This window comes from Myotis yumanensis, unplaced genomic scaffold (genome assembly GCF_028538775.1).
Source record: "Myotis yumanensis isolate MYYU_CA2020_CCGP unplaced genomic scaffold, mMyoYum1.0.hap1 SCAF_6, whole genome shotgun sequence".
Classification (NCBI taxonomy): domain Eukaryota; kingdom Metazoa; phylum Chordata; class Mammalia; order Chiroptera; family Vespertilionidae; genus Myotis; species Myotis yumanensis.
The window spans coordinates 39,417,368-39,440,802 of record NW_027223757.1 but is presented as its reverse complement, the minus strand read 5'-3'; the positions used below and the strand labels follow the sequence as shown (position 1 = coordinate 39,440,802).

The following is a 23,435-nucleotide window of genomic DNA, read 5'->3' as shown; positions in this document are numbered from 1 at the left end:
TCCTGGTTCTTAGGTTGATGCTCAACCACTGAGCCATGCTGGCAAGGCTATGAATTGCTCATTTTTTAGAAGCATTTTAATATGTCTTATTATCTGGTTTATAAAAAACAAGTTGATTTCCTTTTTGAAATATTGGCAATATTAAAACATTTTTTAATTACAAAAGCAGTATAAAGATATTTTGAGTGAAAAAAAGTGAATACAGACATTCTTTCCTTCTGTTAGCTTGTGCCTGCCTTTCATAGTCAAACATTATAAAAGTCCCACCTTCACCTTGAATGCAAAAAGAAAGACCTGTGTACACAAGCTGTTGACTCACAAGTCCTCATCCTACCCAATGAGATAACACTCCCTAATTCAAAATCTTGTTAAACAAAATAAATATTTTCTTGGGACAGAGTGCCTTGTGGTTTTGTGATTCAGTTCTCAGTGCTAAGAGCCTAGATTCTCAATCAGTCAGCGCCACAAGAAAAGACTTGTTTTATATCATCCCTGACCAAAAAGAAGGATTTATTTTATACCTATGGAGTTCGGGTTATAGGGATAAAAGGTGATAATTCCTCCAAAGCCTGCAACTGAATTGAGACATGATATATATTCACAGAAAACCTACTATGAACCCTTAGTGATTAATACTAGGTTAAACCATAAGAAATTGCAGTATTTAACTGGTTTTGACTTAGAAAAATGGTCCTTCATATGTTCAACCTGAAAGTTCAAGACCGGTTATTGTCACTCTCCTGATTTTTGTACGTCCTTTGGTCCTTTAGGGTAAAAACGAGCTGCTGGGCAGGAAGGCCTGTCCTGAGCCTCGTGCCTCAGCCCTCAGCTTGGGGAACTGTGGGGCTTTAGTTTTCCCTGGAGAACTGTACACAAGCTGCCTCTTTCCTTCTGCTTCCACTCTCCTTCCTCAGCTACATGATTTCCACATGTGGGAATTTTCTCTCCTCCTAAGCACATCCCACCTTATTTAAATACTTTCCTCTCCTCTTTCTTTCTAGTCTTGGCCAAGAAAACACTCCCTCCCTTCCCTTCCTTTTCTTTCCATTCTTTGTGTCTCCTTTCACGGCACAATAATTTATGATCACCCAGTTGATGGTGGACAGCCCAAGAGCACAGATAGTGATACATTTGTATGAAGGAAAGGGAAAACCATGCATTTTGATATGAAATTAGAAATAATAATAATAATCTAGATATGGTAACAACAAAAGCCCTGTAAAGGCACTTTATAATCTCTGAAAAATTCTCTAACCATCATCTCTTTCTAATTGAATCTTCTCTTTTTCAATAATTCTTTTTTAAAAAATTGATTTCAGAGAGGAAGGGAGAGGGAGAGATAGAAACATCAATGATGAGAGAGAATCATTGATCAGTTGTCTCCTGCATGCCCCACACTGGGGATTGAGTCCACAACCTGGGCATGTGCCCTGACCAGGAATCAAACCATGATCTCCTGGTTCATAGGTTGATGCTCAACCACTGAGCCACACTGGCCGGGCTTCTCAATAATTCTTATTACAAAACTAGAAGAATCTGTACTTGAGAAAAAGAAATACTATTTCTGAGGCTATTTTACTACTTTCATGTGTTTTTTAAAAACCAATATTGAAACAATTCTGTGAGTCATATTGGCATTCTTTTGTTTTGTTTTGTTTTGTTTGTTTACCTTAAAAAGAAGTTTTGTAACATGGTTCTGTTATAAGTTGGGATTTCCTTTAGTATAAACTGAATCGCTAAGGGGTAAGGAAACACAGGAGTCATTGTAATCAGTGAAGTCCCCAAGGGAGTGAATTTTGAAATTAGAGAATGGAATTTGATAACCAAAGACTACAAAGAGGAAAGGAGAAAGAATGAATTGGAAACCCAAGCAAAGATATATAAATAATGGAGCATGTGTACATAAGGGAAGGACAAACAAATCTCCCTCACCACAACTGAAAGGCTGAGTTTGGAGAGAGGAGAGAATGGGGTTAAAGCACCCTCCTCCCCAGGGTGGGGGATTTGAAACTGACCTTTGGAGCTTGTTACTGACATCTGTTAGGACAACTTTATTAAGTTAGATGGGGAGTAGGGACATGGTGATCATCTCTTCTTGCCTCACACAGTTAGAGGGTTTCAGTTGATAAGAGTTGAGATGATAAATATAATTCTATTCTCAGATTCAACTTCATAATTTCTTCATTATCTTTCGTCAGAAAATCTGTATTCCATAATATGTTTTGCATTATTACTGCTTGTTAAAAATGATTTTTTAATTAGAGTTTTCTTTCATAGCATTAGCACCAATTAAAGATAGTAATTGAATTCATTCATTAAGCAAATGATGATAATTCTAGTCACTACAAAAGGATGTATCTAGGAGGCCCTTAAGCAACTCTGGTCTCTTGTGGAATTTACCCACCTGCCTGATGCAGGTGGAATTTACCCACCTGGTGCAGATGTGATTCAGGCAATTATGTACTAATTACTGAGCATTTTACGTTAATCATTGACCACTGCCAGGTATTTGGAAATTGAGCAAGTCAAACATGATGAAATGGACAGTTAAGAAAATTACTATAAAAACTAACCCCCATAAGGATTATCTTTAAACTAGAGGCCGGGTGCATGACATTTGTGCACGGGGGGGGGGGGGGGGGGGGGGGTGCAGAGAAGGAGAAAATTACTATAAAAACTAACCCCCATAAGGATTATCTTTAAACTAGAGGCCGGGTGCATGACATTTGTGCACTGGGGGGGGGGGGGGGGGGGGGGCAGGGAAGGGTTCCTCAGCCCGGCCTGGGCCATCTCACAGTCCAGGATCCCTCCGGGGATGTCCGCCTACCAGCTTACAAAATAAGGTTGTCCCCCGCCCCCTCTTGCCAGGCGGACATCCCCTGAGGGGTCCTTAGCCCTGCCACAGTGGCTCTTGCCACTGCCGCTGAGCTCACCAGCCATGAGCCCGGCTTCTGGCTGAGCGGTGCTCCCCCTGTGGGAGCACACTGACCACCAGGGGGCAGCTCCTGCATTGAGCATCTGCCCCCCGTGGTCAGTGTCATAGCGACTGGTTGTTCTGCTGTTCGGTCGATTTGCATATTAGGCTTTTATTATATAGGAAGGTGAAAAAAAGATAGAGACTCACTCTCATATTTTAAAATAATTTCTCTAGTTTTACTTGATCATCAAAAGGCATTTACTATTAGGACCATATATTATGTGTGGTAATGTTTAAAGACTCACTTCTCACTTCTAGGTTTAAAGGATTTACAGACCACCATATGGTAAGAATGCATTGAGTAGAGCCTTTAAACCCCTGAATTAAAGCTCTGAGAAATTGAGAATATCTGATTTGTAAGAAAAATAGGTATTTGTGAGTTCAGCAAATACAATAAATGTTAACATTTTTTGATACAAGGAACAATTACACAATTTCTCTTGAAGCTTTATTGCATCTAGAAATGCTACGAAGTAATAATACTTATAGCAATGCAAGTATGATAAAAACTCAGGGATGAGGAAGATAAAACTTTGTGTGCCTGGGAGGACTAACTAAGGCAGACAAGCTTGGTGGCAGGTTCTCAGGGACCCCAGAGTCTCATAGACTTTTACTAATTGCTGTTGGCACCACAGTCGTCTTTGGTCAAGTGTGCTAAGGTGGGGCAGAGGTAAACAAGGGAAGCAGGTGATGGATATTAAAGCTGCCATAAAGTCAACTTCAAAGTGTGTGACATCACCATAGACGTCTAGAAAATAACAACAGACAGGCCAGCCGAGCAAGCAATGATCCTGATTAGGAAGAGGTGCTTTTGAACCAAAGCTTTGCACTGACATTATTTGCTAGTCATAAACAGCAACAGTCCTGCCAGCAGCTGCTGTAGTCATGAGTCAGCCCATCTTTGCAGAAGGAGCTTTGTACTCACTCACCCAGTAAACCCCTCCTGAACATCTGTGATGTGACAGATGTGGTTATATGCTGAAGCAGAGGGAGCCATACACATGAGCCCCGTAAGGACCTTACTCTCTGAGATGAGAGAAAGAGCCATCACTGATTGTAATAAAGCTAACATAGAGCAAAACTGCCTGTAAGACAGTGTGCAGAAGGGGGTTATGATTGACAAAGGTAGACTGGGTTCAGAAGATGTAGGAGCCTCAGTATGAGGCTGTGAATTAGGACTCTGTTCTGAAGGCAGTGCTGAACGTCTCATGGTTTTCAAACAGGAGAGTACAGGAGGAAGGTCGCTCTATTGGTACTGTTAGAATGGGCTGGAGGATGCAGGGGAGACTGGCCAGCAGAGAATAGCTGGAAAACTCTATATAATATACCAGTAATCACCCCAGCTTTGAGTTTTTTGTTGTTGTAGCAAATGATAGCAATTTAAAACACTCTCTCCTGCATTATTAATGTGTTATTTATGAGCTAAGCAAGATAATAGACAGTTTTTCTTTGGGGATTATATATGCCACAGTCTCTCTTCTCTGCCATTAGATAATGGGAATTTGAGTAGTCTTAAAAGGAAAACACCAGCAATCAAGAAAACTTCTTTTATATTTTGACAACTGAAAACTAAACTTGTCCAACTGGAATGTTATAAAGAGACTTTTTTTTAAAATGCCATGATCTTAAGCTCCTGTGAGTGAGAGTATGTGCAATCATGCATGAAACACGAGACTCCTACTACACCTGGGCCTGTCCTTGAGTCACAGACCTCAGTTCCCCAATTCTCCTGGGGGTTGGGGCAATGATTCCTCAAGTTGTTTTGCTCAGTTCCCTTTTCTCTTGTCCAGAATGAGATCCTTCCTTCCTCTGGGACCAGCACTAAAAAAGCCAAACTTTGTGGAGCCCAGCCTGGTTCTGGGTGGGCTTCATGGCTTGCTGGACACGTGGAGTGATTGATAACCGAAATCTACACATTATTTGTCCTGAGAGAACTTGGTTAAATTTCACAGACTCTGTAGCACTCAAAGCCTAGATTTCACAAAATGGAATTATTATGGCAAAGGTCCATAGCCTTTGTTGGAGAGATGATCTGTGTTTCAGTGGGAGGATACGAGGGGAACTTGGATATTTCTGCCCCACACAGCACATTAGGAGATGGCTCCAGCCTTTAAGCCGCTACTTAAAGCATCAAGGTTAGAGACACACACTGCACTTGGGTTTGACAGACACTGTATTTTTGGGTAATTTTTAGCTGGATTTATATTCCATTTCAAAATGATAGCTGAAAAATAGTTTATTTTTATGGAAATAATGATCCATAGAATTTTTACCATTCGTTAGTGGTGTCTGCCAGTCTACTTGACAGTGCATGACAGTAAATATCTTTCTTACTTAAAAAAACAAAAAACAAAAATCAAGAAGCGCAGGACGATGGAGGCAATCTGGAGTAGAGGCCAATGGCATCAGTGTTACTTTTTACAAAACCATTACTGTACTGAAAAGGATCGATGCTCTTGTGCAACCACTAGATGGCAGAGTTTCTGCATTAGAAACTGTTACCATTTGCTGCCACTAAATACTGCCTGTATTCATGACATAAGTATTCCTTATATAGGTAAAATTATAAGGATGTTTTGGATTTTTAAAACTTGAATGAGCATAGAGAATTTTATTTATTTCTCCACCGAACTGGGGATTTTCTAATTATGAAACTCATCTGCAGAGAATTTGAAATGAGTCTCTGAACTGGGAATCAGGTGGGTTTTCTACCTCCTACTCTGCCATTAATTAGCCCTGTGACTTTGAACGATGAATTTCCTGGGCCTCAATAAGCTTATCTGCAAAACTAGAGGCCCAGTGAACGACATTCGTGCACTGGGGATGTGGGGTGGGGGGAGGGGGGAGTCTCTCAGCCGGGCCTGTGCCCTCTCGCAGTCCGGGACCCCTCGGTGGACTTTCCTGAGGGGTCCTTAGCGCTGCTGTGGAGGCAGGAGAGGCTCCCGCCAATGCTGCTCCACTGGCCAGCCACCAGCTATGAGCCTGGCTTCTGGTTGAGCTATACTCCCCCTGTGGGAGCGCACTAACCACCAGGGGGCAGCTCCTGTGTTGAACATCTGCCCCCTGGTGGTGAGTATGCATCATAACAACTGGTCGTTCCTCTGATTGGTCGATTTGCATATTAGGGTTTTATTATATAGGATTAGATGGCTGGATCACTAGGTTATCTCTAAGGTATCTTACAACTCAGGCTTTCTCATTTCCATATCACTTCATAGTTGAACCTGATAAGTTCGCTAGTCAAACAACTTATATCTAGTAAGTTATTATCCAAGAAATGTCAGCTGGCATCCATATACATAGTTAAAATAGCTGATACTTATTGAGCACCTAGTATGTGCCAGTGTTTTATGAGTGTTACCTAATTAAATTCTCACACAATCTGATTATAATCCCCATTTTGCAGGTGAGGAAAATGAGGCTCAGAGAAGTTAAGTAATTAGCCCAAGAATGCATAGCTAATGGCCAGGCTGGTAGGACTCTGAAATCTGTAGGTATACCATTGCCATATTTTCTCTCTCATTCAGCCAAGAAAAATATAAATGTGAATACGACATTGCTTCTGAAAAAAAATTCTATAAATTGGGAACCCTTGATTTTTTAAGGGACATAGATTTGTGTTTGTGTGTGTATGTGTATGTTTCTGGAGACAGAACAGACTTACAGTGCTCTATTGTCACACTGTCATTGTATGCTTCTCCGTGAGTCTGAGCATAGATGCCTGGCTTCCCATTCCATGTACGTGGGGAACCAGCCCGCCATCATCTCTGTCAGTCTCATGGTTTTTCAGAGCCAACGTGTCTTCAGATCTGCACCAGGTAATCACTAGGGGCCTTTCCAGGTCTGGATTGATCTAATAACGTCCACAATTTGATACAGGGTCCAATGTTAGCAGGATAGAAGTTGCTCAGTAAATGGTGACTCTCTACCGGTCTAGTAGTTGCAGCAAAGGAATACTACACATACTACCAGGGCTGTGTTTTTAGTGAATTACATTTTCTCCCTTAGGTAGCCTTAGGTAAGGCTACCTGTTTCCTTACAAGAAGGAAGAAAATTACATTTTCTTCCTTACAACCATTGCCTTAATTCAGAAGGGTGGCTTTAATATCTGGTGTTTTAAGCTCTCTTGAGTAAATAATTCAGTGCAGATGAAGACACCTTTGGTAACTTTCAAATCACAGCTCCAATGATTAGAACATACAAATAATTCTTTGAGTTGACAATAGGTGGCAGTACAGCCTCAATTTATACCCTATAGTTAACCCTAAACCGACTTTGGTGTCACATTTTATTATCTTACATTATCTCTGAAACAAGAATCATTAGATAAAGACACTCACCTGACTGGCTGTATCTTTGGGCTACACACACAGAAATGCTGGAGGGACACCCTGAGGGAAGAGACAGAAAGAGGAAACCGGGATGGGTTTATAGGAAGCAAATGAAGCTTAAGCTTCGAAGGCCACTCCCAAGGCCTCAGGAGAGGCCCTAGTGCTATAAATTCCGAAAAAGCATGATATTTTGTGTTCCTTTTCTTAAAGGGGGCCACCCAAATTACATAAGCTTCAAGCCCCACAAAGCGTGGATTTGTCTGAAAATAGCCATGTGGCTCTTTTTTTTTTCTTTTCTTTTTTTCTGGGGAGAAAAAAGGGGGGCCCAGTCAGACTGGGGGGAAGTAGGGGGTCCCTGCCCTGCGGTGCCGGGTCCCAGGTCCCGCTCACCGTTGCTGCAGGTGTGGTTGGCGATGCACAAGGCCCCCAGCTGCATGAGGCCCGCCTCCCAGCTCAGGCAGTTCTGTCGCACCTGACCAGGAATTGAACCAGGACCTCCTGGTTCAGAGATCGATGCTCTAACCGCTGAACACAACAGCCAGGGCTGCAATATTTTTTTTTTTCCTGCCTCTCTGTACCCCCCCCCCCCCCGCCCCCTCCCTCCATGCTTGTGTCCAAGACCCGACACTGAGAGCCACCATCAGGCGGTCAGTGTGGTGGCAGTGGGGCTGCTGTAGCACTGGAATGGAACCCGTTAGCCACAGCACGGCCCACAGGTCACAAACAGTCCTTCATGTGGCTCTTTTTAACGTAGGAAAGGGTACACAATCTTGCCATTATTAATTTCCTACCCACTTTATCTCCAGGGAGAAGGGTGATCTGGATTTTAGAAGCAAGCCAAATAAAAAGGAAACAGAGCTTAGCAAAATGAGCCGGCAATACTCTGCTTATGTATGAGTCTGAGGAAAAGAAAGTACTTAACTGGAACTCTCTCACTTTTGGCAGCATACTATCTGTGCTAACAAAAAAACAAACCCCCCCCCCCCCCAAAAAAAAAAAAAACCACCAGAAAAAGGAAAGTACAGGTTATAATTAGCAAATTAATAAGTTATCCTCTGCTAAAATTCCAGACCAATATGCAGCGTTCAGGAGATTTTATTTTGTCCTTTTTTTTTTTTTTTTTTTTTTTTACCCAAGAGGTGTTGTTCTTAATAAAAGACCAGTAGTGACTATTCACAAAGGAAACTGTACTTCCATTCACAGATCTTAAATTTCTCACCTGGTAATCAAGCTTAGCCTTTCTTAGGACCACCTATAGCCTACTCATTGGGAGTTCAACTAAAATTTACTCTTTGGAAAAGACAAACTTTCCAATTGGCCTGTCCTTTTGCAAACACTTATGAAGGTTGGTTTTTAGGTAAGGGAGACTTATCTATGTCTCCCTCCATAGGAAACTATTATTCATAATGAAGATATTGCTGCCCACTTGATGGGCCTTTATGTCTACGAGACCTTAGTGTCCTTGAGGGCAGGGAGTGGGTTTGCTCTCCCCTGTGTACTTCGATGTAGGCATCTAGTAGGAGATCTACAGAGGCCTTCTGAAAGAATGAATGCTAGGTATTGTTTTAAATGTTAACTCAGCATGATTCTAGGTCTATTAATTCTTGTGAAGATTGTGCTTCAGTAGACAGACTTGTGCAACAAGTTTGCTGTGAGTAGAAGTTCCGTGTCTAACACTAGAGAGGAGCTAGAAAATGTTCCTGGCTGGCCTGCGCATCTGGGGGTGGGTGAGAAGCTGGCCTGAAGCTGAGCTTTGCCTGTGAGAAGCCCGCTCAGCCCTCCTGTGGACTTTCTTGCCCTCCCAACTGACTCCTGGAGCCGACTTTGCAAAAATGGCACCTGTTGACTAGGTGCGCAGCTACACTGCCTGCATCTGGGTCAGGAGGAAAAGGACATCAGCAAACACTTCCTCCCCCTCTTCCTCCTCCTCCTCCTTCTCCTCTCCAAGGGAGGTCAGAGGTAATTGGCTGGACCACAACACTCAGCATTTCCTGTTTCAGAATTATGGGTGAAGCAAGGACCTTCCCTGGACTATCTGTAATAGTCCTCCCTTTTTTCTGGTGGCTGAGTAACAAAACCTACCCAAGCGTAGAGAACTGACTTTAGATAGCATGCTGTCTTGTTAGTTTATCCCCCAAATCAGAAGGGCTGCAGGCTTCCTGGATTCAACATGCTCTGAGGCTAAAGTCATGGAAGTTTCTGCTTTGATAACTCAAATTCAATCATGAGAGGAACCAACTCTCCCTCTACCAACATGTTTCAAGACTAAGTTAGGGAGGTGACATAACACACCAGCATTCATTTCCACTCCCTCCCCTACTCCTTTGTTCCTAATAGAACCCAGTTTTTTAGGTGCTCACTCTGCACAGTGATGTCTTTAGGGTTCCAGCCTCCAGGAAGTAGGTCCAGCGATTGGTTTGGTCCAGGAATAAACATAAAGAGAAGTCAGCGAGGTGGCTTCCGGGGAAGACTGCCTCACTGCTAAGAGAGAGACACAGGAGGAGATCATCTTTTCATCGTCTGGAATTATCATATCTATATGTGATGACCAGAAGTGTAACAGTCACTGACTTCAGCAGCAACTGAATAAACTGATTAAACCAACTTAGTGCACCCCTCTTGTTTTATATGTGGCCATAACTTTTTAAAAAATATATTTTTATTGATTTCCGAGAGGAAGGGAGAGGGAGAGAGAGACAGAAACACCAATGATGAGAGAGAACCACTGACCGGCTGCCTCCTGCATGCCCCCTACTGGGAACCAAGCCTGCAACCTGGGCATGTACCCCTGACCGGAATTAAACACAGGACTCCTCAGTCCACAGGCTGGCACTCTATCCACTGAGACAAACTGACTAGGGCTCAATTTCATTTTTAATTAGGCTTCTGTGAGTTGGACTTTATGTTACTTGCAGGCAAAAGGATCCTATACTATGGCAGGGATTGGATCACAAGCAAAATATGAAGAAAGCACACTTTTGCCAGCTTTTAATCACACAGTATATAAGTACCTAGCAGGAAGATTGAACTCCATTTGTGTGCCTACCTCCAACAATATAAAACTTAAGACGCACTCATAGTGTGCGTTTGTCTCTGCCCTCTCTCGCTTCATTCAATGGGCACGTATATTTTTCTCCAGAAAGAGAAAATATTACAGCAGCTGAAGTGCCCATCAATAGATAAATGGATGAAAAAGCTATGGTACATTTATACAATGGAATACTACTCAGCCACGAAAGGGAAGGAAACCTTACTTTTTCTGACAGCATGGGTAGACCTGCAGATATTATGCTGAGTGAAATAAGCCAGTCAGAGAAAGACAAGTGCCATATGATTTCACTTATATGTAGACTCTAATGAACAAAATAAAATGATGAACAAACTAGAAACAGATTCATGGATTCAGAGAACAGATTAACAGCTGTCAGAGGGGAGTGGGACAGGGAAGTTGATTGAAATGGGGGGGGGGGGGGATTAAATAAAAACAACAACAACAAAACAACAACTCATAGACAGACTATAGTATGGTGATTACCAGAGGGCCAGGGGGGTAGGGAGAGGAAGGAGAGGGTAAAGGAGAGATAAATTGTGATGGAAGGAAACTTGACTTGGGGTGGTGAACACACAATACAATATACATATGATGTATTGCAGAATTGTACCCCTGAAATATATATAATTTTATTAACCAATGTCACCCTGATAAATTCAATGGAAAATTAATAAATTTAAAAAATATTAAAAGTGGCAGATTTCTTATGAATTTCTGGTTTACTTTTACAATTTCTAAGACTGCAGTGGTTGGAATAAGTTTTCAAGTCCTAGTGGTTTTTCTCTTGCTTGCTTCTCCTCTTGGCTTATTTGTGAGCAGAAGGACAGGTGAGCACTGCAGTTTAGGGTCAGTGGAACAATTACTAAAGTAAAAATAGATTTTCCTCTTTTTAAAAAATATATTTTTATTGATTTCAGAGAGGAAGAGAGAGATAGAAACATCAATGATGAGAGAGAATCATTGACTGGCTGACTCCTGCATGCCCCCCACTGGGGATAGAGCCCAAAATCTGGGCATATTCTCTGACTGGGAATTGAACTATGACCTGCTGGTTCATAGGTCAATGTTCAATCACTGAGCCACATCGGCCAGGCCTAAAGAAGTTATTTTTTTTATTTCAGTTCTCTTTGATACTGACTGATATATCTTTATAAAAATATTACTTTTATGGTAATTGGAGGAAGACAAAAAGAAATTGTTGCCACTAATATAGCTTCACATTTTCTATAATACAGAGAATGTTTTCCAAAATGAAGATGTACACGATTGAGTTCTCCGAATTATGCCCAAACATACCTCTCTAGCTGACATTACCCTATTGATTTATGTATATCTCCCTGCCCCTCTAAAGTGTTAGTACTCTATCATTGGCATATTGTAGAAATGCCACAAAAGCTTCTGTTTCTTCTGTGAAATACTAAAACCTTGATTTTTAGTTCTTTTTCCACTTCATTAGCATTCTTTATTCCAAGTCCATATCTTGCACCAGTATCTTTATCCCCAGCCTTAATTACACACTTAAGAAATATGTCAACCCTGTATCAGTTAGGGTGCTCAATTAAAGAGAACACCCAACTCAAAATGGCTTAATGAATAGGACATTTATTATGTAACATGACTAGAACTTCAGAGCTAGGGCAGGTCCGGGATTGGTTCATTCAGATGCTCAATAATATATTTGAAGACTCAAGTTGCTCTCATATTTCTGCCCTGCTTTCTCCTCTATCTGTTCTCCTTAACATAATACCCATGGTCCCAAGATGGCTGTCACATTCATCGCTTGCTGGTGTGACCCTGGCCTGCAGGGAAGAATATTTTTTTCTGTGTCCTTTTTAGGGATCTGAGCCTAGATCCCTCCCTAGTTCTCACTTTATTTCTACTGGTTTCTTCCGTAGACTTCCTCCCATCTCATTGGCCAAAATTGCCCAGATAAGTAGGACAGAGTACAAACACTTTAGAGAGTCAGGGAGACCTAAATCAATGTGACAATATCAGCAAGAGAGATATGTTCTGGCATATGTCTAAATCAATTGCTGGTGAGGGGAAGGGAAACCCAAGAATTAGACTGATCACGGTTGACTATGGGACAAAAGCAGCTTCCTCTGAGACACTTGGAGGGTGGATAGCTAAACAAAATCAGGGTTATCAGCAAAGAAAATGTGGGGGTGTGGAGACAAGCTGGGGGTTTGGGGAAAGGAAATGGGTTTGGGGTAAGTAACCACCACAGAGTGCTAGAACACTCTTGCTGCCTTGATTGGTTTTCATTTTTTTTAAGTGTAATACAAATTATAATTCTGGAAACAGTTCCCTTTTCTTGGCATAGCCTAGATCCCTCTCTAGTTCTCACTTTATTTTCAATGTTCAGGAAACTTACAAATTTTTTTTCTTAAGATCAATGACAGAACAACCAAGAAATCGTAAAATGAAATTGGATTGCTTTCATGTCAAACTCTGTCTATCTATCTTACTATTTACCTACTTATCTCTAATTTGTTTTTGCATTGGATTTAAAAAAGAATTCTGTTTTAAAAAATCAAATTAAAAAAAGAATTCTGTTAGCCACATAGAGAAGTCATATTGAAAAAATCTGCATATAAGTTTAGACTGTGCTGTTCAAGGGTCAGCTGTATACACGAAGAAATATGTTTATAAATGTGTTGTGAGAGAACCAAATTATCTACAATCCTATGTAGGTTTTGAAGACTGATTTCCTATTTCGACTGATTGGAAATTCAGTTGACCCTTGAACAATGTAGGGATTAGGGGGACTGGCCTCTGTGCAGTTGAAAATTCACATATAACTTTTGACTCCCCGAAAACTTAACTACAGTTGACCCTCAGTATCCCTGGGGCATTGGTTCCAGGACCCCCCTTGGATATCAGAATCCATAGATACTTAAGTTCCTTATATAAAGTGACATAGAATAGTGCATACAGTTGGCTCTCCGCATCCACAGACTCCCAGGTGCTGATCGAAATTACTGTTTTTGACTGGTGGTTGGTTGAATCCACGGATGCAAAACCCATGGGTATGGAGGGCCAACCATATTGAAAAAATCTGCATATAAGTTTAGACTGTGTTGTTCAAGGGTCAGCTGTATACACGAAGAAATATGTCTTTGGGTTCCTTGAATTTCCAGCATTCTTGATGGGTTGTTGACATAACTGTGTCTCCACGCTTTACAGAGCTTTGGACGTAGTGGATGAAGGACAGGTGGCTCAAGAACACCATGAGTTTACATCACACGGTGGGGAATCCCAGTTCTTCCACTCCACCGGTGAGGTGCCTGGTCCTCTACCTGCAGAGTCTGGATCGCTTAAAAAGGTAAGGCTTCATTTTCAACATTTGGCTGCTGGGAGTAAACACTTTAATGAAGTAAACCCTGAAGTAAAACCTCTGTCTTATTGAAAAACACATACTTAAAAAGAGTGGTAAAAATATATCATATCAAAGCACCATGATAATAAATAAGGCATCTGAAGGGATGAGTTTGAATCTTTGCTCTTTGCTGCCTTCAGGTGTTCTTCCTCATTGTCACGGTCACCTTTGCCTGCCTTTTTCCTTTTATGTAGGCTGTGCTTTAATTAGAAGCTATACAAAGTAGGATGACATCAATCATTGGAATTAGTGGCTCTTTCCCATGTAAAACATTTTTACTACTTTCTATTGTAAGGCATTTAGAGTTGTGGTTATATCAGTGTTATTTCTTCCTTTTGTTGTTGTTAATCCTCACCCGAAGATATTTTTCTGATTGATTTTTTTAGAGAGTGGAAGTGGCAGGGAGGGAGGCTGAGAGAAAGAGAGCAAGAGCGAGAGAGAGAGAGAGAGAGAAACATTGATGTGAGAGAGACACCGAGACACCTTGATTGGTTGCTCCTGCACATGTCCCAACTGGGGCTGGGAATCAGACCTGCAACCCAGGTATGTACCCTTGACTGGGAATCAAACCCATGACCCTTTAGTGCAAGAACTGACACTCTAAACCACAGAACTATACTGTCCAGGCCAGTATTTTACTTCTTAATATCTAGATGTTTGCATAGCAAGTTCTGACTTAATTATATTGGTTTAAAAGAAGCGTCCTCCCCAAGCTGATGAAAAACAGTAAGAAAAATGGACATGATGAGATTATTAGCTCATATTTTATATTAGAACATGCCAAATTGTGTAGGGAAAATTCAACAGGGAATGCTTCCTAACTCAAAATAGTGTAATATCAATCAGAGAACCAGAAATATAAAATTAAATTTTATAAAATGTTAAAAATAAAAAATTAAATTAAAAAAATTAAATAACATGGCATACTGTAATTTATACTTACTGTCAAATTGGTTTTCCATTTTGTATTTCTTTCTATTTAAGAAATAGTTTGTAACTTGAAAAACACCTGATAAATGTAGTTATTGTCCCCAGGTAGAGTTTCAAGTTGTTTCCCACATTTTCCTTTAATAACTTAAAATAATAGTAATTCTGTGAGTAACATGCCATTAACTATCCTATAATATTTACTGAAGTCCAGGTAACAACTGATGGCAGCATTTAGAGTTGGGGCCAAACTAAATTCCCTGAGAGGGATGGCAATGAGGGGTCTGCGGTGCCCTTTCCCTTAGTTTGTATTCTATGGCTGTATTTTTTTTCACGCTACTGATATCCCATCTAGACATAGTCCCTTAACCCTGGCTCACTCTCCCAGGATGCAGTCAAAGAGCCCTGGAGAGGCCAAAGGCTAAGCCAGAGTCAGTACTATGAGGACTGGTGGGGAGAAGGAGGCTAGTTGGTACCGGTGGGAAAGGCACAGGATTGGAGCCAGAAGCAGGTGAACTGGGAACCCAGTGTAGGTGGAGCCAGAGCAGGTAGAAGTAGGGCAGGGACTTGAAGAAGGGAGCAAAAAGAGGCAGAATGTCATTCTAGCTACAGTGTCTCCAAGTGTCACCTGAAATGGGGTCAGCCAGGCACCCCTATACCTCGCTTTCCCCTTCAGAGATGGTCAAAAACCACAACAGGAAGAGCTGGCTCCAGGGTCCACTACTGGCTCTGCCTGTTGTCTCCTTTTCCCTCTCTCTCTGCCCTTTCTCCCCCTCCCTCATCCCTCCTTCACACTGGGCTCTCTGGCCTCCAGCTCTCTTGATCATTCTCATTTGCATATTCTACTAGGATTGAGAGAAAGGAAGAGGCTGGAGAACAGACCCCCTCATCCCTATTGACCTGTGCTCATCTTTATGTCTGTTGAGATCATGGCTGAGAGGTCTACCTGGACCATTCTCAGAAGTGCAAGACTCCCCTACACCACCAGCCCGGCCAGTATTTTTGGGAAACAAATGTTAACTCCTCTTAGATTCTGGGTAGTTCATACCCACTGTGAGTGCTAGGGTAGCTCCCATACCTTCAAAAGCACCCTTCTCTTAGTCCACTCTCCTCATGAGCCTGTCCTTTCCTGTGAGATTCAGCAGATTTACTAGGCAGTTATATCAGGAACACCCTTCGATGCTTTCCCATTTAGAAGGTCATAAATTCTTCTTAAGATTCCTGAGTCGATCTAGCCTCGAAGTTATATCTATTTATTCAAATGAATGTTTAAATTTGTATTTGCATTAAAGTTAAGCAATTTGCCTTTCCTTGGACAAGCAGGATTTATTCACTCTCTACATTTGTTCTATACATTTTATGTTGTTATATTTGTTTAACATGTTGTTAAAATTCCTTTGACATTCCTTAAAGCTGACAAATTATCCAAAACATCTCAGAGCTGTTTCTACCACAACCACCTTTGCCAGTTTTTTTCATTGCCCAGTTAATCTTATAATTGTCAAGGTAGAGCATTTTCCAAATTCCTGCCTGGATATTCTAGTTTAGTCAATAAGAATAACAATTCAACTTGACAAGCATTTATTGAAGTAGCAAAGAGAAAAAACATAAACAAAACATTTTTTTAACACTTTCATTTTCCATGTTTCCTAGGTGGTAGGCCACCTAAAGAGGTGATGTGCCTCTACTTCCCTTCCCACTTCTATCATTTCTCCCTTTTTTCTCTCTCTATAGCTTCTGCTCCACACAGGTCCACTGACTATCCAATTCCCAGCCTTACACCAGACCAAGTTCAAAACATGAACTACTGAAGAGGCCTCAGACTCATTCACCACCACCCCAACTCCTGCCTCATCTCAAGGGGCATAGTGTTGTGTCTTCTCCACTGTTGGGCTGGCCTAGGACACAGAACATGAACATTGGTCGCTGAGCTTGCCAATTGTCTCAGGTCACCAAGCTGCTGATCTCACCAAGGACAGTTCTAAAAGCATCAGGCAAGAGGTAGGACCTTCCAAATCCTGAAGTGTAACCCCCAACCCTAGCCCAGACACTGAGGCATCATTTTCTAACTGAGGTTGGACCTTCCCAATAGTGACTTCCCTTAAGAACTTACTAGTATTATCCATCCATTTCAACTCTACATTGCACCTTCCTAGTGGTACCTTATCTTAAAGTGTTGGTGCCATGTGATATTGTGCTTAGAGACTGCTGAGTCCTTGGATGTATCTTTTTGCAAATCTCTGCTTTGATCATTAGTCAGATCTCACCATGATTTCCCACACACTCCCCATAGCCCCCTCCCACCCAGGACCTGTCCTATTCACACAGGTAGGTTTACCATCAAGCTTCAATTACTGAGCCTTTTCCAGACCATCTGCATGGCAGACTCTCTCTATGCTCTATCAGTGCTGATCTAAAAGACTAAACTCTTAGGGAGGGGGAAAATGTATAGCATGTTAGGTTTTGTGTAAAAGTAGAGTATTAGAATATATATGCATCTTTGTAAATGCATTAAGAAACTATAAAAGAATACAGGGAAAACTAACAATAATTACTTGGTGAAGCAGGACATGAGCAGATAGGGAACACAGGAGGGAGAGAGACTTTTTACTATGCACTTTTTCTACTTTTTTATATTTTGAATTTTGAGCCATGTGAAGATATTACCTAGTCAACATTTTTTTGAAGATGGAGGAATGCATAGATATGATTTAAGGTCTGTTGTGATTAAAGTTAAATTGAAATGGGTTAGGTATGCTCGTGTAATTGTTTTATGATTCTCTGATTTGCTGTAAACTATGTCAGTCCTGATTGCATTGCCTGAGGGGCTTCTATTGTTCCCAAATTTTCTTAACATACCCATCTACTGCCTTTGCTTATTCTCTTTCCCATGCCCAAAGCATCTTCCCACTTTTGTCTACCTGCAAATTTCTACTCATTCTTTGCTCAGACTGCTCTTTCTTTGTGAACTCAAAAAGTTCTTCATGTTCCTTTTTGTGCTGCTACTTGCCTTGGATGTCCCTTGAGCTCAACACTTCCCATATTGATTTCCAAATCTCCTTCCTCAATAGACTAGAAGGTCCTAAGAGTCAAACTGCATTTCTATGACTGGAACATTAACAAATTTTGCATGAATGAAGTGCTGTATATTTTCAGTAAAAACAAAAAATAGTAGGAAGCAATGCTGTTACCAATGTGCAGCATTTCAGCTATCATGTGAGTTTCATGTTTATTTAGGCTTTCAAAAGTAGACCAGGAAAGCTCACCAAATACATATATACAGGGGTTGCAAAAGTAGGCTTACAGTTTTAATACAAAGGATACAATAATTAATAAATAATAATACAAGAATAAGTTCTGAGCTTTGCGCACTCAGCAACTATAAGCCATGTGTGGGCAGCAGAAAGAGCACGGGGCAGTTTTCCAGAGTATGACTCCACCCTTCTCCTCCAGCGCCTGTGCTGTGGAGTTGCATGGCAGCCAGGGGACAGTTCTTTGTCTCTAAGAAAGCCTAGTATTATTGGATTCAACAAGAGGTGTCATTCCTCCATATGAAATTTCACAAGTTGGGCATTCTATAGGCTGGAGAATATTGCTTTAATATCTGAAGTATGGCATTATAAGCAACAGGATATGGTATACCAGTTGTTTTTCTCATAAACGTAGGTCTGGCCTTGTAAGAGAAAGATTGATTGCCTCTGTATAGCCAGCTTTGGAAAAATTCATGTTCTCTGTGTTAATGTAAAAACCATCGAAACCTGTAAAGAATTTTTGTGAGTTTATTTGAGCCAAACTGTCGACATATGCCGGGAAACAGAACCTCAACGAATTGAGATAATGCTCCGGAGAATAGCGGGGGTTACATTTGTATTTATACATTTGCAATCAAAGGAGGGACGTAGGTGGGTTACATGAAATTCATTGGTGATAGATTAAGGAGGAGGGATAAAGCAAAGCAGGGGAAACCCCTGGGATTGGATAAAAAGTAAAATGATGGACACATATTTAGGTGGGTGCAGGATCGATTAACATGATAATGAAGGAATTTGTGGTATCTGTCCTGGCGCCCAGCACATTCGGTGGTGCCCCAGGGGCTCCAAAAAAAGGGAAGTTACAAGTTACCCAGACATTCCAAGGGTATGTTACCATAGATGCAAAAAGACAGATAGGCTCAGTTAAGGTAAAGGTTGACCTCATCAGTGAAGATACTGGCCTAGGACGTAACTGCCCACCATAACTGCTTTTAGTTAAAGTTTAATTTCAGACCATCCTTTGTGGTTACTTTAGGAGGTCTTCCCTGAGCTTGTCAAGTCAGCATGTGGCCCCTTTCGTCCACATCTGTATCTATTTGTGATACTTTACATTTGAAGGTATCGTCATTACAGGCATGTAGCAGGAAATCAATGAGTGATTTGTTTTTCTTTCCACCCCAAGTGCTTGTGTTGTCTTTCTTTGAGGTAGTGACTGTGGGTCATGTTTATTTACATAAGTATAAATAAACATATAAATATATGTCAGCCAGTCCATTTCCTGTATTAACCCAAACTAGAAGGCTTGTCTGTGGTAGGGTTTTGTGAGTTTTTAAAAGAGTGTAGTAATATATTTGTTAGTTACTCTTCCAAATATTATTTGCTTGATGCAAAAATTTCCAACAGTCCTAAACCATACAAAATACAGGCTTACATCTTCTCTTCACCTTTGAAGATAATTAGTTTGGTGTCTGTTCTTTCAGACTTTTTTTCTTGTGCATTTACATGAACAGAGTCCATTTATGCTGCCAAAGGGATCATACACTGCCTATATATAATTCTCTAACTTGTTTATTTACTAAACAATTTTCGTGATTATCTTTCCAAGTCAGTATCTATAAATATACCTCTTTAGATTTGCTGCTTAGAATTTCAAATGTATAATGTGATGAGTGTACCTTTATATAGTTTACCAATCTCTATGGACATTTAAGTTGTTTCCAACTTCTTTCTTTTATAAAGGATGCTATCTTATGGGGGTTTGGGGGTCAATATTTCTGTGGGTTAAATTCCCTAGAAATTGAATTAACTGAATCAAAAGCACATTTATTTTTAAGTGTTATAGATACTATCAAATTGCCCATTAAAATGTTTTATCAACCTAAGATCCCAAAAAAAGTGAATAAGTGTGCCTATTTTCTTCCCACTTTATGAATATTGTACATAATCAATCTTTTTCATTTTGCCAATCCCTTGGTATGTCATTGTTTAAATTTGCAGTTCTTCAATTAAGAGTGAGGTTGAACTCTTTATGTTTATTGGCCATTTGTATTTTCTTCAGTGAATTACCTTTTCAAGTTCTTTGCTTGTTTTTGTATTGGGTTGCTTTATCTTGTTGAAGATATTGTGATAAAGTGATAATCATTGGTATTCACAATTGATAAAAAATGTGTTTTTAAATGGGACATTTTTTCTTTCTATTCTTTTTCTTTTTAAATAACTTAGTGTTCTGGTATTCAAGCAGGGTTTAAATTTGTTGTGTGGTTGTGTGTTGGGGTGAGGAACTGTTAAGTAGTGAAAAACCAAAATGCTTCTCTACTCTCACTAGAGGGGAGTGTCAGAGGAGATGGGGACTTTTGAAGTCATTTTTTTGATCAGTCATGCAATGGAATTAAAGAAACATCTCAGAAGGGTAACTGAAATGCCCTTTCCCCTCACCTACCCCAGTTCCTGCATATCTTTCAGTCCCTTTATTCAAATGAATTTCTTGCACTTACTTTTAAACATATTTACAACAGTCTTAGACTCAAAGCATCCCAGACTGAAAATATTTGAATGAAGGCCTTTGAGATTCTGTTTCCAGCTCTAGTCAAGAGAGATCCATTTCTTTTAGGAATGCCTGGGCGGGGATCATCCTGACCAGCATGCCTGTCTGTCTGTGAGGGATCACCTATGATGGGGAAGCTTAGAGCATCTACAAAGCTCTTCCTAAGTAGTAATTACTGTTCTTGTTCTTTGACATCCTTATATTTCAAGCTGAATTCCTACCAGCTAACACAGTACAGGGGGGAATTAAAGCTCTTGTGACATCATCCCCATAATAAAGAGAAGGTTGGCCAGTGATCCTCATTTGTTTTCCTGAAGACATCAAGAGAGGATCATATCCTCCTTTTGGCTGGAGAGATGAGAAATGAGGGGCTTGTTTTCCTTTGAATCAATGAAGGGTTTTTCCTAATTATAATAGAATATTGGTTTTGGTAAAACCCTTCATTAGGGATCCCTTCATTGCCAAGAACAAAGACCTCTGACTGGACTCTGATGACATCTGAGCCAATTGGAACCATATCTGGTTGCATATGTAGCTGTGTTATTTTTCTGTCCTGAGGAAAATCCGAAGACTTGTCCAGCGCAGAACCTCGATGGGGGGTCAAACCTGCTGCAGGTGTGGCTGTGGCAGGTGTCATTGCTGTGCCAACAACCGCAGCAGGAGTGTTGACTCTCAGAATAGGTGTCCTGACTCCCGGAATAGAAATGAAAATTCCAGAAACAGATACCATGACCGGGATTTTGAGGTAAGTCCTTGCTGAGAGAATCCTTCTGAGTCATTGACTTGTCCAATGTCTCTTTAATAATATTTGAGTAAGAGGCACATGATTGTGAATCAGTATCTGTTACTATTATGCAGGGCGAATGCCATGTTAGTAAAGTATTCTGGCACTATTTATGAATATAGTCACTTAGATACCTTTTTTTTTCCTGAGTATTAAATGGTTTTTTTTTTGTTGTTAGTTTTTTGAGGGTTTTTTATTTGTTTTTGCAATTGGTCAGAGCTTAACTAACAAAGTAAATGCCAGTGAAGGTAGCTCCTGCTGGGTACTGTGGAGACAAGGGATTCTCTGTGGCTGCAACAGGAAGAAAGGGATAAATGAGCAGGTGGAGGGGCAGGAACTCAGGCTCCTGAGCTTCAGGCCATGTCTTCACTCAGAGAAGCTCACTGGTTTCTCTTTTCTACTTCTGGCTGAACTGTGTATAATTTCTTTTGAAGACAAGTTTTACTGCTGAAAATAATCGTGAAAACAACCAGACAAGATTTCATACAATGTTCTTCCACCTCTAGTATCTATAACTTTATGTAATATTTCATTAATCTCATTATCATATTGCCTTTAAAAAGAAACTTTATCACATTGCTCTCATTAACTTACTATTTATATGTGCACCGCTCCCCTCTCCCGACCCTCCCCCACCAATGCAGGCTTTTTCTCTCTATTTTTTACCTAGCCAACTTATCTATTACATCTTTAAACCTGAAGAAGCTCGCCAAAACCGGTTTGGCTCAGTGGATAGAGCGTCGGCCTGCGGACTGAAGGGTCCCAGGTTTGATTCCGGTCAAGGGCATGTACCTGGGTTGCGGGCACATCCCCAGTAGGAGATGTGCAGGAGGCAGCTGGTCGATGTTTCTCTCTCATCGATGTTTCTAACTCTCTATCTCTCCCATTCTCTCTGTAAAAAAATCAATAAAATATATTAAAAAAAAAAAAAAAAAAAACCTGAAGAAGCTGCTTGTCCCTATTGAATTTTCTTTAGTGTGTAGAATCACTCTTCACAATAATGAATTGTTTTAAAATGTATTCATAGTTTTCTAAGCATTATAAACCTTGAATATCTAGTTTCATCAATAAATCTGATGAGGATATTCTTGATCACTTCCTTCTGGTCATTTATAAAGTCACTGAATAGAATGATATTTAAGTTGGAATTATTGAGTGGGGGAAGGTAGTTGAATAAACTGATATCCTGACCTTCCTATTTTGCTAGCTGATTTTGGGATGAGTTGTCTTTTCTACTTTCTTTTTTTAAGAACAAAACTCGAAACAACAAATATTTTCAAGGTTCTGAGTAAATATGCATTGACTGTCCTCTAACGTACTAAATGCAGCATCACATACTTTGAAGAATAAATAGTAATGAAGGAATGAGTAGGTGGGTTACAGGATAAAAGGAAGTACTAGAAGGTCAAAATACAGAAAATGAGGGAAGGAATTCAGATACCAATGTGCTCAGCATTCATTCAGAGCACACTAAGAGTCCCCAGTGCTTCTGCAGTTTTAATGCAAACATTCTGCCAGTGGCTTATCCTTTATTCCTTATGTTTGGTACATGTACTGCTTATTTATTCATTTCATGTTTGCTAATGAGGTACCTTGGGAGTTCCTCTTTTCAGCAAAAATAGAAGCGAGTGAAAGGAGGATTATGGGAAGTGCACTAAATCACACAAAGTACCAACTTACTCAAAAACAAGCCTAAAGAAAATGATAAACTAACTTTATTTAAGACTGAAAAGTAAGATACCCTGTATCAATTTCATTTGATAGTATATTGTTATTCAATCTTATAATTAAGAAAGGCATCAGAATCAAGGTAATATGTGAACACATAAGAGGATAAATTAACCAAAGTGGAATATGTTTGGTTAGAATGATACAAAAGGGAGCCTTAGGAAGTAGAATTTTTTCAGGAATCAGTGTGGGGTGGGATTCAATTTTTATTTTTATTTTTAATCCTCACCCAAGGATATTGATTTGAGAAAGAGAGAGAAACATCGATTGGTTGCCTCCCATAGGCTCCCCGACTGAGGACCATCCCGCAATCCAGGTTTGTGCCCTGACCTGGAATTGAAGCTGCAACCCTTTGGTGCATGGGATGTCGCTCCAACCAACTGAGCCACCTGGCCAGGGCAGGATTCAATTTTTAAATGCAGACAAAGAATTTGTAAGGTCTTGAGCAAAGAAGCATTCAT

At 40.5% G+C, this 23,435-nt stretch overlaps 1 protein-coding gene and 1 non-coding gene across 2 annotated transcripts in view; one reads left to right on the top strand and one right to left on the bottom strand.

The window, feature by feature from the left end:
- CRYBG1 (crystallin beta-gamma domain containing 1) overlaps positions 1 to 23,435 on the top strand; it is a 181,178-nt gene that overhangs the window by 62,425 nt on the left and 95,318 nt on the right. The window contains exon 2 of the mRNA XM_070417992.1: positions 13,547 to 13,685. Within this exon, the coding sequence (XP_070274093.1) occupies positions 13,547 to 13,685 (139 nt within the window). The remainder of the gene's footprint in view (positions 1 to 13,546; positions 13,686 to 23,435) is intronic.
- Positions 7,915 to 8,040, bottom strand: LOC139013375 (small nucleolar RNA SNORA54). Its single transcript, XR_011472024.1, has one exon. It is a non-coding gene; the product is annotated as a small nucleolar RNA SNORA54 (small nucleolar RNA).